The following is a 14006-nucleotide window of genomic DNA, read 5'->3' as shown; positions in this document are numbered from 1 at the left end:
CTTCTTCCAAGGTGCCTCTGGTGGGTTCGAACTGCCAACCTTTTGGTTAGCAGACAACACAACAGGTGCAACTGTCGTGCCAGCGCTCTGGCACCAAATGGTTATGTGACCCTGGTTGGATGGCTTCAACTGCCCGAGCGTCAGTTTCCCGTCAGTTTCATCGTCTGTAAGAGGAGAATAACAGCGTTAAGGCGTGTGGGCGTGGAGCTCTCCGCACAGGTCCCAGCCCCCATCAGCCTGGAGTGTGTTGGGAGCCTCTTTGCACCTTTGGGTCCAGGCTGTGGACCGTCGGGTGTGCTGGGTAGCTCTTTGTGTGTGTGAAACTGTCCCCAGGTTAGAGAACTGAACTCAGCAGTGACCCCAGTAAAGATACTTCCCTAAAGCAGAGCCTCTGTCTTCCCGACACACGGAAATCCCCTCTCGCCCTTTGAGACCATGAGACTGGGCGAGTGTCCTTCCACACCCACCCCTTCTCCTGGGAGAAGAACAGACTCCAACGGGGAGAGGTCCACAGAGAGGGACCCCTGGCACTCAGCCCTCACCGAGTTCAGCCCCTGCCTCTAAGCCACCACCACTCTTACAGTGCCAAGCAGTGACGGTCCTAGCATCAACCCTAAAGCCGGAAGTCATGCTTTGGATATATTGGTCCTGCTGCAATGTTTAACTGTTGCAGTGTTTCACTTAACTGAGTTAAGAATAACTCAGATGCTCAGAGAAGTCTCCTTCAGATGCATGGGTGAAACCTGCCTCTCAAAGTAGGGGATATTGCACAGAGTGATTCTGAGCTTAAGAGCTAACTGAGGCACACAGGCTGGCTAGGTGTGTTTGCAGAGCCATTTTACAGGAAAGGAAACTGAAGTCCAGAGAGTGAAGGAACAACCGGTGAGCCTGTGGGTCTGAGATTCCATGAGTTTATGAGTCTAGGCTTCACTTCAACCCAGTGAGCGAATGCATCACCAGTAATGTGACAATCGGCACCCGTGCCTCCTGATACCATGCACTGAGGACACGCCATCACCTCTGCCATATTCCTGCCACCTCAATCCAGTCAAAGAGCTCTCTCTGGTGGTGCAGTATGTAAGGCGTGTGACTGCTAACCAGAAGGTTGCCGGTTCAAACCCACCAGCTGCTCCACAGAAGGAAGACAAGACAGTCTACTCCCTAAAGATTTACCACCTCTGGAATTGAACCCACATGTGTGGCTTCCAGCCAAACAAAACACAGGCATATGAGTTGAGCATTTACCTGAGGTACATACACTCCTAGGAGAGAACAATCATGGGAGAAAGAAGGGCTGTGTATACACAAGGAGACAGCTCAGGGGGCAGGAGGGCATGGAGGGATGGACACAGGGAAGAGGTAACTATCGGGAGGAATTGATTGCCCCATCTGCCTTCCCAGGAGTGGCTGGTGGGTTTGAACTCCTAGCCTTCTGGTTAGCAGTCAAATAAATGCCTTAGGGGTGTGGGTAAGGTCTAGAGGTAGGGCCAGGACTGTAGGGGTGTGGCCAGGGCCTCAGAGGCGTGGCCAGAACCTGCAGGCTTGGCTAGAGACACTCCAGTCCCAAGAGAGGTGGTAATGATGTACCCAGCACGCCCTCTAGTGACTGTTCCAGTGTCTGGCCTCATCTGGTAGCATTATCATCCACTCTCTGTTCTTTTAACAGCTTTATTGATCCACTCCTAGGAAGGAAGATTGGGCAATCTACTTCCATAGTGATACCGCCTCGGAAGCCCAAGGAGGGGTCGTTATGAGTCAGGGCTGACTGGATGGCACATAACAACAACGAAGTGTCCACCATACAATTCATCTATTTAAAGTGTACAATTCAATGGTTCTAGTTCTCAGAATCATGCAAACATCACCACAATCAGTTTTAGAACATTTTTATCACCCCCGGAAGAAACCTGTACCTATTAGCAGTCACCCCCCAGGCACCCGTAGTCCCCTAGTCCTTGTTGGTTGGTGTGGAATCGGACGCGTGGCACCCCCATGAGTTACAGAGCAGAACTGCTCCATAGGGTTTTCTTGGCTGTCATCTTCAGGGTCACGATGAGTCGGAATCAACGGGACGGCACAAAACAACAATCTTATGGAAGGTGATTACCAGACCTTTCTTCCGTGGTACCAGCTGAGTGGTCAAACCCCCAACCTTAGGTCAGTAATCCACTGCATGCCATTCTCCCCACTAACAAACCTCTCCCGCAGTCTGTTGTTCTTAGGTCCTGTCCAGTTAATTTTGATTCACAGCAACCCCCCTGACAGAATAGAACTGCTCCATAGGGTTTCTCTAGGTTGAAATCTTTAGGGAACCACTAACCAACTTTCTTTTCCTTTTCTTTCTTTCTTTTTTTTTTTAAAAGGAATTATTTAGGTAGCACCTACACTACTCTGCAGACTTTCCTGGGTAGAATAAATAGTTAAGCTGAGATGTTGGCGGGTAGACCCCATCAACCAATTGGAAGACAGATCCAGCTGCTTTCAAAAGGTCATAACCTTGAAAATCCTATGGAGCTGTTCTATTCTGCACACATGGGGTCACCGTGAGTTGGAATAGAGCTGACAGCAGCTGACACCACCCTGCCGTGTGCTGAGTCTCCCAGCTACTTGCCTGCCAACTACTTTCTGTCCACATCACTTTGCCTATTCTGCACACCTCATATAAACATGTGGTCTTTTATAACTGGCTCCTTTCACTTAGCATAATATTTCAAGGTTAAAACCACATGGTAGTATGTATCAGAAATTCGGGCCTACCCAACGCTAAAGAGCAACGGTGAATCTGTGAAACATCTCCTAACATGGGTGAACCCGGAGGACGTTATGCTGAGTGAGATGAGTCAAGCACAAATATTGTATGAGACCACTATTGTTAAAAGTAAAGAAAATGTTTTCACACAAAGAAATACTCTTTGATGGTTACCAGGGGAGCATAAATCACCAACTAGAAGGTCTAAAATATAAACCAAATCCACTGCTAGACTCACAGCGCCCCTAAAGGACAGAGTGGAACTGCACCACAGGGTTTCCAAGGCTGGCAATCTTTACAGAAGCAGAGCCCAAACCAAACCCAGTACTGTGGAGTCGATTCTGACTCACTGTGCCCCTAGAGGACAGAGTGGAACTGCCCCCAGGGTCTCCAAGGCTGTCAATCTTTACAGAAGCAAAGCCCAAACCAAACCCACTGCCCTGGAGTTGATTCTAACTCACAGCGCCCCTAGAGGACAGAAGAGAACTGCACCACAGGGTTTCCAAGGCTGTCAGTCTTTTATGGGAGCAGACTGCCTCACCTTTCTTCCACGGAGCAGCTGGTGCCTTAACCTCTGCACCACTAGAGCTCCTTAATATAGCACATATTATTCAGTAATTTATCAGTTGATGGATATTTTGGTTGTTTCCACTTTTTGGCTATTTTGAATAATGCTGCTATGAACATTTGTACACAAGCTTTTGTGTGGAGATAGGTTTTTCAATTCTCTCAGGTATACACATAGGAAAGAAACTGCTGGGTCATATGGGAACTCTGTTTTTAACATTTTGAAGAACTACTGAACTATTTTCAAAAGCAGCTGTACCTGCAGAGAAATCATTGGTCCCAAGGACTAATGGAGCGTGGGAACCACAACATCCACAAGCCTGAGACCAGAAGGAACTAGATGGTGCCTGGCTCCCACTGCTGGCGGCTCTGAAAGGGATCAGCGGAGACCCTGGATAGAGTGGGTGGAAAAACTCAAAATCATACAAAAAAATCAAAACTCAAAATCATACAAAAAGTCCAGGCTGACTGGTCTGATAGAGCCTGGTGAGACCCCGAGACTATGGCCCCTAGTTACCCTTCAGGTCTGGAACTGAACTCACTCCTGTGGCTTCCAGCCAAACAATGGACAGGCATGTGGGGTGAACATTGACATCAGGTAGATACACTCCTCAGAGTGATCAATCATGGGAGAACAGAAGGGCAGTGTTTGCACAGGGAGACAGCTCAGAGGGTGGGGGCAGTAGTGCATAGGAAAGAAGGACACAGGGAAGAGGTAACCACAGGGAGGAAGTGGGCAGAGAGCTGTTACATTGTGGGGAATTGGAGTCAATGTCATAAAACAAAATGTGTATGAATTGCTGTATGGAAAATGGATTTGCTCTGTAAACTTTCACCCAAATCACAGTAAAAATTAAAAACAAGAAAAACTCAAAATCATGGGGAAAAAAAAAAAAAACAGGCTTACTGGTCTGATGGAGACTGATGGAACCCCCAAGTCTATGGGCCTTAGTCACCCTGGAAATGAACTCATACCCCCTACCCCACCACCACCACCTCAACTTTCAGACCAATGATAGGTGCACAGGCCTATAAGGTGAACAGTAACACCAGGTGCAAACCCATCCAGTCAACCATTCCAGGGCAGCGTGTGCCCAGAGACAAAGCTCAGAAGGCAGGACTGACGGATGGGGAAGAAGGCTGGAAAGGAAATGGCAGACACAGGGAGGAAGGGGGGAGAGAGCTGTTACACTGGGGGGAACTGCAAGCCGTGTCGCCGATCAAAATGTATAATGAGTCATTGAACGGAAAGCCAATTTGCTCTGTAAAGTTTCACCCAAATCACAATTAAAAAAAAAAAAAAGGCAGGGGCACCATTTTACATTCCCACTGGCAGTGTACAAGGGTTCCAATTTCTCCGCATCCTTGCCAACACTTGTTATTGTCTATATAGCTATCTAGCCACCCTAGCGGGTGGGAGAAGAGCTCTGGTGGCAGGATGGTTAAAACATTGAGCTGCTAACCAAAAGGTCACTGGTTCGAACCCACCAGCTGCTCCTTGGGAGAAAAACAAGGCAGTCTGGTTGTGTAAAGATTGACAGCCTTGGAAACCCTCTGGGGCAGTTCTACTCTGTCTGCTAGGAGCACTATGAGTCAGAATTGACTCATTGGCAGTGGACTGGGTTTGGACTTTACTTCCATAAAGATTGACAGCCTTGGAAACCATCTGGTGGGGCAGTTCCACTCTGCCCTTTCAGTCTGCAGCTAAGTGCTTGACCACTGTCCCACCAGGGCTCCTCCTCCATCAATTAGATCCCGAGAATCCTGAATTATAGAACTCTTGACCGTGCATCTTAGCTACGTGTCTTTGCAGACAGATGGCTGTTGCATCCCAGTTACTTGTGTTCCTGTCGTTTTAAACTTTGGTGTAAATGATATTGTGCTGCACTCATCACTTTGCACCTGTCTGTCTGTCCGTTGACTCATCATTGTTTCTTAGGTTCGTGTATATTGGCATGCGGATGTGGTACAGTGAATTACTTGGTACAGCTTTTCTGGCCAGTCTTTCTGACTCCCACCAGATAACTGGGTGGGAACATGCAAATGAGGTGTATGGAACTAACGTGCGGATTGGTTAGTTTTGTCATTCTACTGGGCTTAAAATGAGCCTTCCTAAGAGGCAGAAAGGAGATCTCACTGCCATCAAGAGCGAAGAGCCGGAGGTGGAGTGGAGCAGAGCGCATCCTTAGACCCGAGACCCCTGCACTGGACCTCATTGGGAGATGCTAGGCAGAGACGCCTGGCTGAGAGATGGCAACGTGGCACCAAGAGGAGCAAAACAGAGCGGCAGGCTTGCCGGCCCACAGAGTGTGAAAGCTGAGTGCCCTTGGGCAGGCTTGCTGGCTGAGGGGAGCACACCGAGGAGTCCTTGTCGGCAGAGCTAACAGAGCCTTGTAACACTTGCCAGAGGCAGGGCAGAGGCCAGGCCGAGAGGCCAAGGGCCAGAGATGCATGCCTGAGGGCACAGCTGAGGGAAGACCGTCCTGATCCAAGAACTGTATCCTGAGCACATTCCTGAACGCGAATTGTACCATCACTTCCTTAATAAACCCCATAACTGTGAGTATTGTCCGAGTTCTGCGTGGCCATCGCAATGAATTATCAAACCCAGCAGAGGAGTAGTGAGTGCCGTGGGAGGGGCGGCTGGTATCAGAGCTGGTAAAAGGCTGGAGGCTGGCGGCATGTCTGGTCTCATAGGAACCAGCCTTGGGCTGCTGATGGTGCCTCTGTTTCCCCCTTGTGAGGTTGGAGGAGGTGAGAACAGGATGCCGCCTCCCCGTCCTTTTTGCAGCGGGTCCAGTTCATTCATCTTAGCTGTTGTGTGTGAGAACACCCCACAGTTTACGTATCCCTCTTCCTGGTGGTAGACTCTTGCCTTGTTTCCAGTCTTCTCGGTTGCCACAAGGCTGCAATTAACATCCCTGAGCACTTCCCTCAGAATTTCTCAGGACAGGATGTTTCAGATTGCCCAACCAGATCCATTAGTGGGTTATGAAATCAACTTAGTGGGTTACAAACAAAATTTTTCCTTTAATGAAATGGAATGAAATAAAAGATACTGGAGCGCATTGCATGACATGAAGGAAGCATTGTCCTGGGAACTATTTGTTTCAGCTTAAAAAAAAAAAAAAAGTTACCATCCAGTCCATTCGGATGCATGGCAACCCGATGTGTGTCAGAGTGGGGCTACGCTCCATAAGGCTTTCCTGGCGGTGATCTTTCTGATGCTGGTCATCTGGCCTTTCTTCCAACGTGCCTTTGGGTAGTGTCTTAGTTCTCTAGTGCTGCTATAACAAGTACCACAAGGGGGTGCTCTAACAAACAGATTTCTTTTCTCACAGTGTCGGAGGCTGGAAGTCTGAATTCAGGCCGCCAGCTCCAGGGGGAGCCTTTCTCCCTCTGTCGGCTCTGGGGGAAGATCCCTTTTCCTTGGTCCCCCTGGTGATCTCCATGTGGCGTGGCATGTGTCTTTCCCCCTCTCCACGTGCTCCCTTATTTAATCTCTTTTATATCTCACAAGAGATTGATTTAAGACACACCCTATGCTAATCCTGCCTAATTAGCATAACAAAGAAACACAGTCCCAAATGGGGCTGTAACCACTACTGGGGTTAGGATTTATAATACATATTTTTTTTTGAGGGGGGGACACAATTCAATCCATAACAGGTTGGTTTGAACCACCAGCCTTTCAGCCAGTAGGCCAACTCTCTATTCTTTGTGCACCAGGACCCCTCTTTTATAAAAAAAGATTGTTGTTCTTGTGTGAGTCAGTTCTGACTCATAGGACAGCCACATCTTTCTCCCTCGGGATGGTTGCTGAGTTGAAACACTCACCTTTCATAAGCAGCCAAGGGTTTAACCACTGGACCACCGAGGCTCCTTAAGCTAAGGTTACAGCCATTGAAAACCCTCCAGAGCCCAGTTCTACAGTGACACAAATGAGGTCGCCAGGGGTGGGACTTGATGGCAACGGTTTTCTTTTTCTTTTAAGCAATGACGTGTGGAGGCTGAGAATGGGCAGGGGTGCAGCGGGGGGGTCACCACCCCTCAGCTCTCATCCTAAACCTCCTCCCAACTCTGTTTCTATCTCAAAGGATTTTTGATGATTCAGAGGAAAAAAAATGTTTGTAAAGCCTGATACAGCGAGGGCTAGATAGATGTTAGCGACCACTATTAGCCTCTGATTCTAAATTCTCTAAGTTTGTGCTTATTTTGGATCTTGACTTGACTTGCCTTGGCCGCATGGGGGCGTGGCCTGGATGCCCCCGGGCGGAGGCATATTCCGGACCACAGCGCCTCCTGGTGGCGGCTTCCTAAAGCGCAGCCCAGGCTGGCCTGATGCTACACGTTCTGCAGGTTCGGCAGAACACGCCTCGCATGTCGGGCACCCACAGGTCAAGCCCTGGCAGTAGCGTCATAGGGTGGGTGTTATCCGGAGCGGTACCTTACGGTGTCACCACCCCATGGGCGGGGCCAGCCGGCAAACCACCCCCTCGTGGGCGGAGCGCCCTCCCCCCAGTGATACCACTGAGCCATGGCCCCATTATTGAACCCTGTCTTCATCGTTGCTCATTTGGGGCCCAGGAGTCGGCCTCCTTGGTAAATCCGGGTATTTCAACGCCAGCCTGATTTTCCTCAGGCGCTACGCCACGGGACCTAGGAATCCTGTCGCCAAATTCCTGCCACCTCAGACTTCTTCCTCCCAAGCACTGCTCCTAAGAGACCCAGGGATCTGGTCACGCTGTTCTTTCCTTCTCGGGGCCAAAGGGCAAGCATTGCTCTCTGACCCTTAATCCTGAGTGCCACGTGCCAGCGCCGCCTCCCGGAAGGAGTTAAGTTCCCAGCCCTACTTTAAAAAAAAAAAAAAAAAAAAAACCTCACTGCCATGGAGTCGTTTCCAACTCATAGCGCCCCCTCGTGGATTTTCCGAGGTGGTATCTCTACAGAAGTAGATTGCGCAGTCTTCCAAGGAGTGGCTGGTGGGTTTGAACCGCCAGCCTTCTGGTTAGCAGTCAAGTGTTTTGGGCACTACGTCATCAGAGCTCCCACTACCCCTAAAGAAGTCCCAGGTGCCCGCCCCACCCCACCCCCGTCTCCCCACTGCAACCTCGGCGCTAGCCCTTTGCTCCTCGCTGAACGGGCCTGGACGTCCCACCTGCAGTCCCCACCCTCCTATCGCCACCTACAGGCGCCACCTTATCCTGCTCTCTGTTGGCAATCAGAATTCCAAGCCCCACCTCTAGGGGGACCCAGGTGCCCCGAGCCCTCGCCTCTGCTCCCTCTGGAGACACAGGTCCCAGGATGCCCTCTCCGGCTCTCCACGGCCCGCCCCGGCCCGCCCTCACCCTGGACCGCGCCCTTCCCCGCCGCGCCCGTCCCTTCCAGGGCACCCGAGTGACCATGGCTGCGGCGAAGGCGGCTGCCCCTCGGAGTCGGCAGTCGGGGCAGCAGCGAGCGCTGGACCGGGCGGTGAAGCTGCTGGAACGCCTGGAAGCGCAATGCGGGGACCCCCGGCTAGCCTCGAGTCCCCCGTCTCTGCGGGACCTGCTGCCCCGCACAGCGCAGCTGCTGCGCCAGGTGGCCAAGGCCCGGCAGGTGGCAGGCAGCAGCGGTCCTGAGGGGCCCGGCGGCTCCTGGGACTTCCTCGTCGTCTACCTGGCCAACCTGGAGGCCAAAAGCAGGAAGGTGGCTGTGCTGCTATCTCCGCCGGGCCGAACCGGGGCGGAGGACGAGCTCTTCCGGGAGGGCTCCAGGCTCCGGTGAGTGACACCAGGCCCCGGGACCTAGGTAAGAGCCGGAAGGAGGCTCAGGCCACGCCCCCAGGCCCCTCCTCCCGCAGACCCTGGAGTCCCGATGCCCAGCCCCCTCCTCGCAGACGCTGGAGTCAGGTCTCGGCCCCCTCTCCCCTCAGACCCAGGAAACCAGGCCCCCAGCTCCCTCCCCTTCAGACCCAGGAGTGAAGAGAGGCACCCCAGACCCTCCTCCCTGAGAAAACCTGGCAGACGGGGTTACCCAGCATTTTCCTTCCTTGGAAATTCAGCCCTTCTTTCTTGGTCCCCCAGCAGCGTCTACCCAGCTGTCCTAGCGACCCTCTGTGGCTTCTCGCCCGGCAGAGGGGAGGAGTCACACACCTGGAGACTGTGATCTTGAAGCCCCATTAAGGCCCCTGCCTGAGGGGTCCCGCCCATCCCTGCCCACCGCAGCACGCAACACCCTATCTGACTCTCTTTTGGGAATCAAAGTTCCAAACTCAAACTGCCCCTCTAGGAGGAGTCAGGAACCAGAGACCCCCAGGCCCTGCTCTCTTTGGAGAGGCATGAACCGGCCTCCCCTCTGTGGCTCTCCAGGGCCTTGGTCTGTAGTTCTTGAGAAGCAACTAGTTCAGGGCCCAGGGCTTGTCTGTAGGCTGCCCCCTCTGGGGGACAATAGAACTCTGGAGGTGTGGCTGATGAGTGATGGACAGGAGCCCGGAACACAGAGCGAGCTCTAGAACAGAGAGTGTTCTCGACTTTCTCAGGCCCCACACCACTTCTTGACAGCGATTGAACCGTTCAGATGTTCTAAATGGTTTGAGCTTGGCTGCTCACGTAATGGTCAGTGGTTCAAACCCACTCAGGAGTGCTGCGTCTGTAAAAATAACAGCCAAGAAAACCCGTGGACCAGTTCTACTCTGCAACACACAGGGGTGCCGTGAGTTGGGGTGCAACTCCTTGACGGCCAGTGACATCTTGGATCTTGGCCATCACCTATGCTCCTCTTAAAGATAAGGGCAGTGAAGGCCAGAGAGGGGAGGTGGCAGACAGGACTGGAATAGGCCGATTGTTGGGGAGCAGGGGATCACGTGTCCCTGTGGGACTGCCCCATGGGTAGACGGAAGTTGGGGGGAGCCCCAAGATCCAGCCCAGGTCCTGAGAGCCGCTCTTCACAGGTGCCACCTGGCCAAGCTATCCCTTATCTTCAGTCACATGCTAGCAGAGCTTGGGGCGCTCTTCCCCGGGGGTCAATACTGTGGACATGTGTACCAGCTCTCCAAGGCGCCAGCCCACACCTTCTGGAGGGAGTGCTGCGGGGTGAGGTGAGTGAGCCCCGCTCTCAGAGCCTTCAGCCCCCAGAGCCCCCTCCTCCCCCTGAAGGGACCCAGGATCCTGGATCCCCAGTTTCCTCGTCCTTCAGACCTAAGCGTCCAGGCCTCAGCCCTTCCTTCCCAGAGACCCTCCTGTCCTAGTCTCCCATTAAAAAAAAAACAAAAAAACACTGCTGTCAAGTCAGATCTGACTCATAGCGACCCCTCCTTGGGCTTCAGAGGAGGTATCAATACGGAAGTGGATTGCCTAATCTTTACCCCTCACCAGGTGCCTGCTGCCCTGGGCAGAGTTTGAGTCCCTCTTGGGCACCTGCCACCCCATGGAGTCAGGCTCCACGGCCCTGGCCTTGCGCTCCACCATCGACCTCACCTGCAGTGGTCATGTGTCCATCTTCGAGTTTGACATCTTCACCAGGCTCTTCCAGGTCAGACAACGTCAGGGCTGGGGTTTGAGGGAGGAGGGGGCTGGGGGCCTGGACTCCTGGGTCAGAGGGAGGAAAGATTAGGGGTCTGGACTCCTGGGTCCTGGGGGAGGAGGGGCCAGAGTCTTCTGTGTAAAGAGACATTCCTAGCCCCTCTTCGGATGCGAGTGAGCTGGCTGGCATCGTGGACCCTGGAGGCACCAGAGGTCTGGGCTGCTTCCCAAAGCCCGCCCTGACCACGCCCTTCCCCACCCCAGCCATGGCCCACACTGCTCACGAACTGGGAGCTTCTGGCCCTCAACCACCCTGGCTACATGGCCTTCCTCACCTATGACGAGGTCCACGCACGCCTACAGGCCTGCAGGGACAAGCCAGGCAGGTAAGAGGGTCCAGGCTTAGAGGGGTGAGGCTGCCGGGGGCTTTGTGCCAGGGCCCTGGGCCTATGGGTGGTGAAAGCCCCGATTTTCTCGGGGGCATGTGAGGAGTAAAAGGCCAGGCCAAGGTCTCTGGGACTCCAGAGAGTTGATGATCCGGAAGCCTGGTGCCTCTGCGACCCCTCTTTCTCTCCCTGGACCTCCAGGGAGATGGCAGGGGACAGTCCAGCAACCGAACGGGCTGCCTGGCCTCTAGCAGAGGTCCTGAGAATGCTGTCCCGGGTTGAGGTTTGCTCTGATAACATCCTCCGTGCTGCCCAAACTGCACTGTCAGTCACATCTTTGTAATATGACACCTCTCTGGTGGCATAGGAGACTGGGAAACCAGACACCTGAGTGTTTCAAACTGGGAGTTTTAAGCTGTTGGGTCCCCCAGAGAGTTAAGCATTGAGGGACTGAGGTCCCTGAAACCCAACAGAATTAAGGTAATAGGTGATCAGATTCCTGTGTTCCTGCAAGGCTACGGGGTCCCCAGGTAGGTGAGTGTATTATCACTTGGCTAATACCCTTCAAAATGACTTAACAAGGGGGAGAGGGGCATGGAAATAAATTAATTCCCAGAACCCAAAAGACCATACAGTGTGGGTTTCAGGCATAGCTGGATCCAGGTACCCAAGTGATAGTCAGGAATTGGTTCCTATTCACCCTTTATCTGCTTCCCCTGTGTTGGCCTCATTCCCAGTTTCCTTGTGGTGTCAAAATGGCTTTGGAAGGCCCACCTGATATCTTTAGCCTCCTCCATAGAAATGGGTACCTTGTTCCTGATCCTCTCATCAAAATCCTCAGGGCAGACTCCCATCACTGTGGTCAAGGGTACTGACATGTGCTGATGGGCCAAGTAGGAATCAGCCTTGTCTAAACCCCAGTGAAGGAGAGAGAGGTGCCCTAAAGAAACCTGGGCTACTGCTATAGGAAGGGGAGAACAACAGATATATCCTTTATAGTGGTGGAAGAGGGTCAAGCACTATGTTGCAAAAAAAAAATAAGCCCCACTCCCATAGAGTCCATTCTGTCTCACAGTGACCCTATAGGACAGAGTAGAACTGTCCCCTGGGATTTCTAAGATTTCAATCATTAAGGAAGCAGACTGCTCCATCTTTCTCCCACAGAGCAGCTGGTGGGTTCGAACCACTGACCTTGTGATTAGCAGCTGAATGCTTTAACCTCTGCACCACCAGATCTCTTTGTATTGCCCAATGGATAGGGAATTGGGTCTGTAAAGGAATGACAGTTTAGACACTTGGAGACCCAACAGGGTGGAGGGCTGGGAGGCCCGTGAAGGGACAGTGATGACCACCCCCTGACCCCAGCCCGCCTACCTCTTCTTCCAGCTACATCTTCCGCCCCAGCTGTACTCACTTGGGACAGTGGGCCATTGGGTACGTGAGCTCAGATGGCAGCATCGTACAGACCATCCCTCCCAGCAGACCCCTGTTCCAGGTGCTCCTGGAAGGACAAAGAAAAGGCTTGTGAGTCCCCATCCTGGCAAGGGGAAGGTGTCTGCACGACCCAGTGCGCAAGGCTGTGCGTGCTTGGTACTGTCCAAGAACCATGCCTGGAGCGTAAATTTGTAATACCACAATAGTCCAGCAGGTGGCAGTCAAAGGCCTTGAGGAAGTGGTTCTATTTTCTCCCTCACACAAAGCTGCCCTATGGGCTGCAGCAGCTCTGAGAGGTGTGTGGGGAGTTGGGTACAACACCAGGGGCTTCATTCCTTGATGTTGGGCTCAGGAGCTTTTGGTTCTAGATTTTCATATTCTGTTCTAGAATCTAGTCAGTTAGGACAAGAAGAGAACTGGGCAATCAGTTTTTGTTGTTACCTGCGGTCAAGTTGAAACAAAACTGCCCGGTCCAAAACATCCCCACAATTGGTTATGGATCAGACCACGTGATCCATAGGTTAATTTATTTTATTATTATTTGTTGTTGTTGTTGAAAATATACACAGCGAACAGACACCTATTCAACCATTTCTCCACGTACATTCAGTGATACTGATTGCATTCTTTAAGTTATGCAACCATTTCTCACCCTCCTTTTCTGAGCTGTTCCTCCCCCATTGACATAAACTCACTTCCCTACAGTTTTCTATCTAATCTTTCAGGTTGCTGTTGTCAGTTTGATCCCATACAGATAATTCTTAAAAGAGCAAAACCCTCAAGGCAGACTTCCTTCACTAGTTAAGCCAAACTACTGATTGGGTTTTAAGAAGACTTTAAGGGATATTTTTGGTTGAAGGTTGAAAGATGATCTCAGGGCAAGAGCTTTGGGGGTTCATCGAGCCTCCACGACTCCAGAAAGTCTAGATTCCCTTAGAATTCAAAATTCTGTTCCACATTTTCCCCCTTTTGATCAAAGCTTTATCTATAGAATCTTTGATCAAAAGGTTCGGTAGTGGTAGCCAAACACCATCCAGTTTTGGTCTCATGGCAAAGCAGGATCCATAAGGTTTTCATTGACTGATTTTTGAAAGGAGGTAGCCAGGCCTTCCTTCCCAGTCCATCTTGGTCTGGAAGTGCCACTGAAATGGGTTCACTGTCACAGAAACATGCAAGCCTCCTCTGACTGATAGGAGGTGGCGACTCCTGAGGTGCATTGGCCAGGAATGGAACTCAGGTCTCTCACACCGGAGGGGAGAGTTCTATCAGTGAACCACCACTGCCTCTGGGGGACGAGCTTGGCTGGAGCTCTTCAACCAAGGACCTTGGCTGCCCCAGGGCCCCTCTCTCAGGAGCTGCCATGGATAG

At 52.0% G+C, this 14006-nt stretch overlaps 1 protein-coding gene across 1 annotated transcript in view; it reads left to right on the top strand.

Moving 5' to 3' along the window:
* The first annotated feature begins 8620 nt into the window (after positions 1-8620).
* The window catches only part of CBLC (Cbl proto-oncogene C), a 19591-nt gene continuing 14205 nt past the window's right edge, over positions 8621-14006 (top strand). Inside the window, 5 exon segments of the mRNA XM_007943085.2 lie at positions 8621-9078; positions 10248-10394; positions 10672-10828; positions 11083-11204; positions 12591-12728. Of these exon segments, the coding sequence (XP_007941276.2) occupies positions 8621-9078; positions 10248-10394; positions 10672-10828; positions 11083-11204; positions 12591-12728 (1022 nt within the window).

Source organism: Orycteropus afer, unplaced genomic scaffold (assembly GCF_000298275.1).
Source record: "Orycteropus afer afer isolate SDZICR_OR568_19922 unplaced genomic scaffold, OryAfe1.0 scaffold00099, whole genome shotgun sequence".
Lineage (NCBI taxonomy): Eukaryota > Metazoa > Chordata > Mammalia > Tubulidentata > Orycteropodidae > Orycteropus > Orycteropus afer.
The sequence above is the reverse complement of the archived record's forward strand: the minus strand, read 5'-3'. Positions and strand labels throughout refer to the sequence as shown.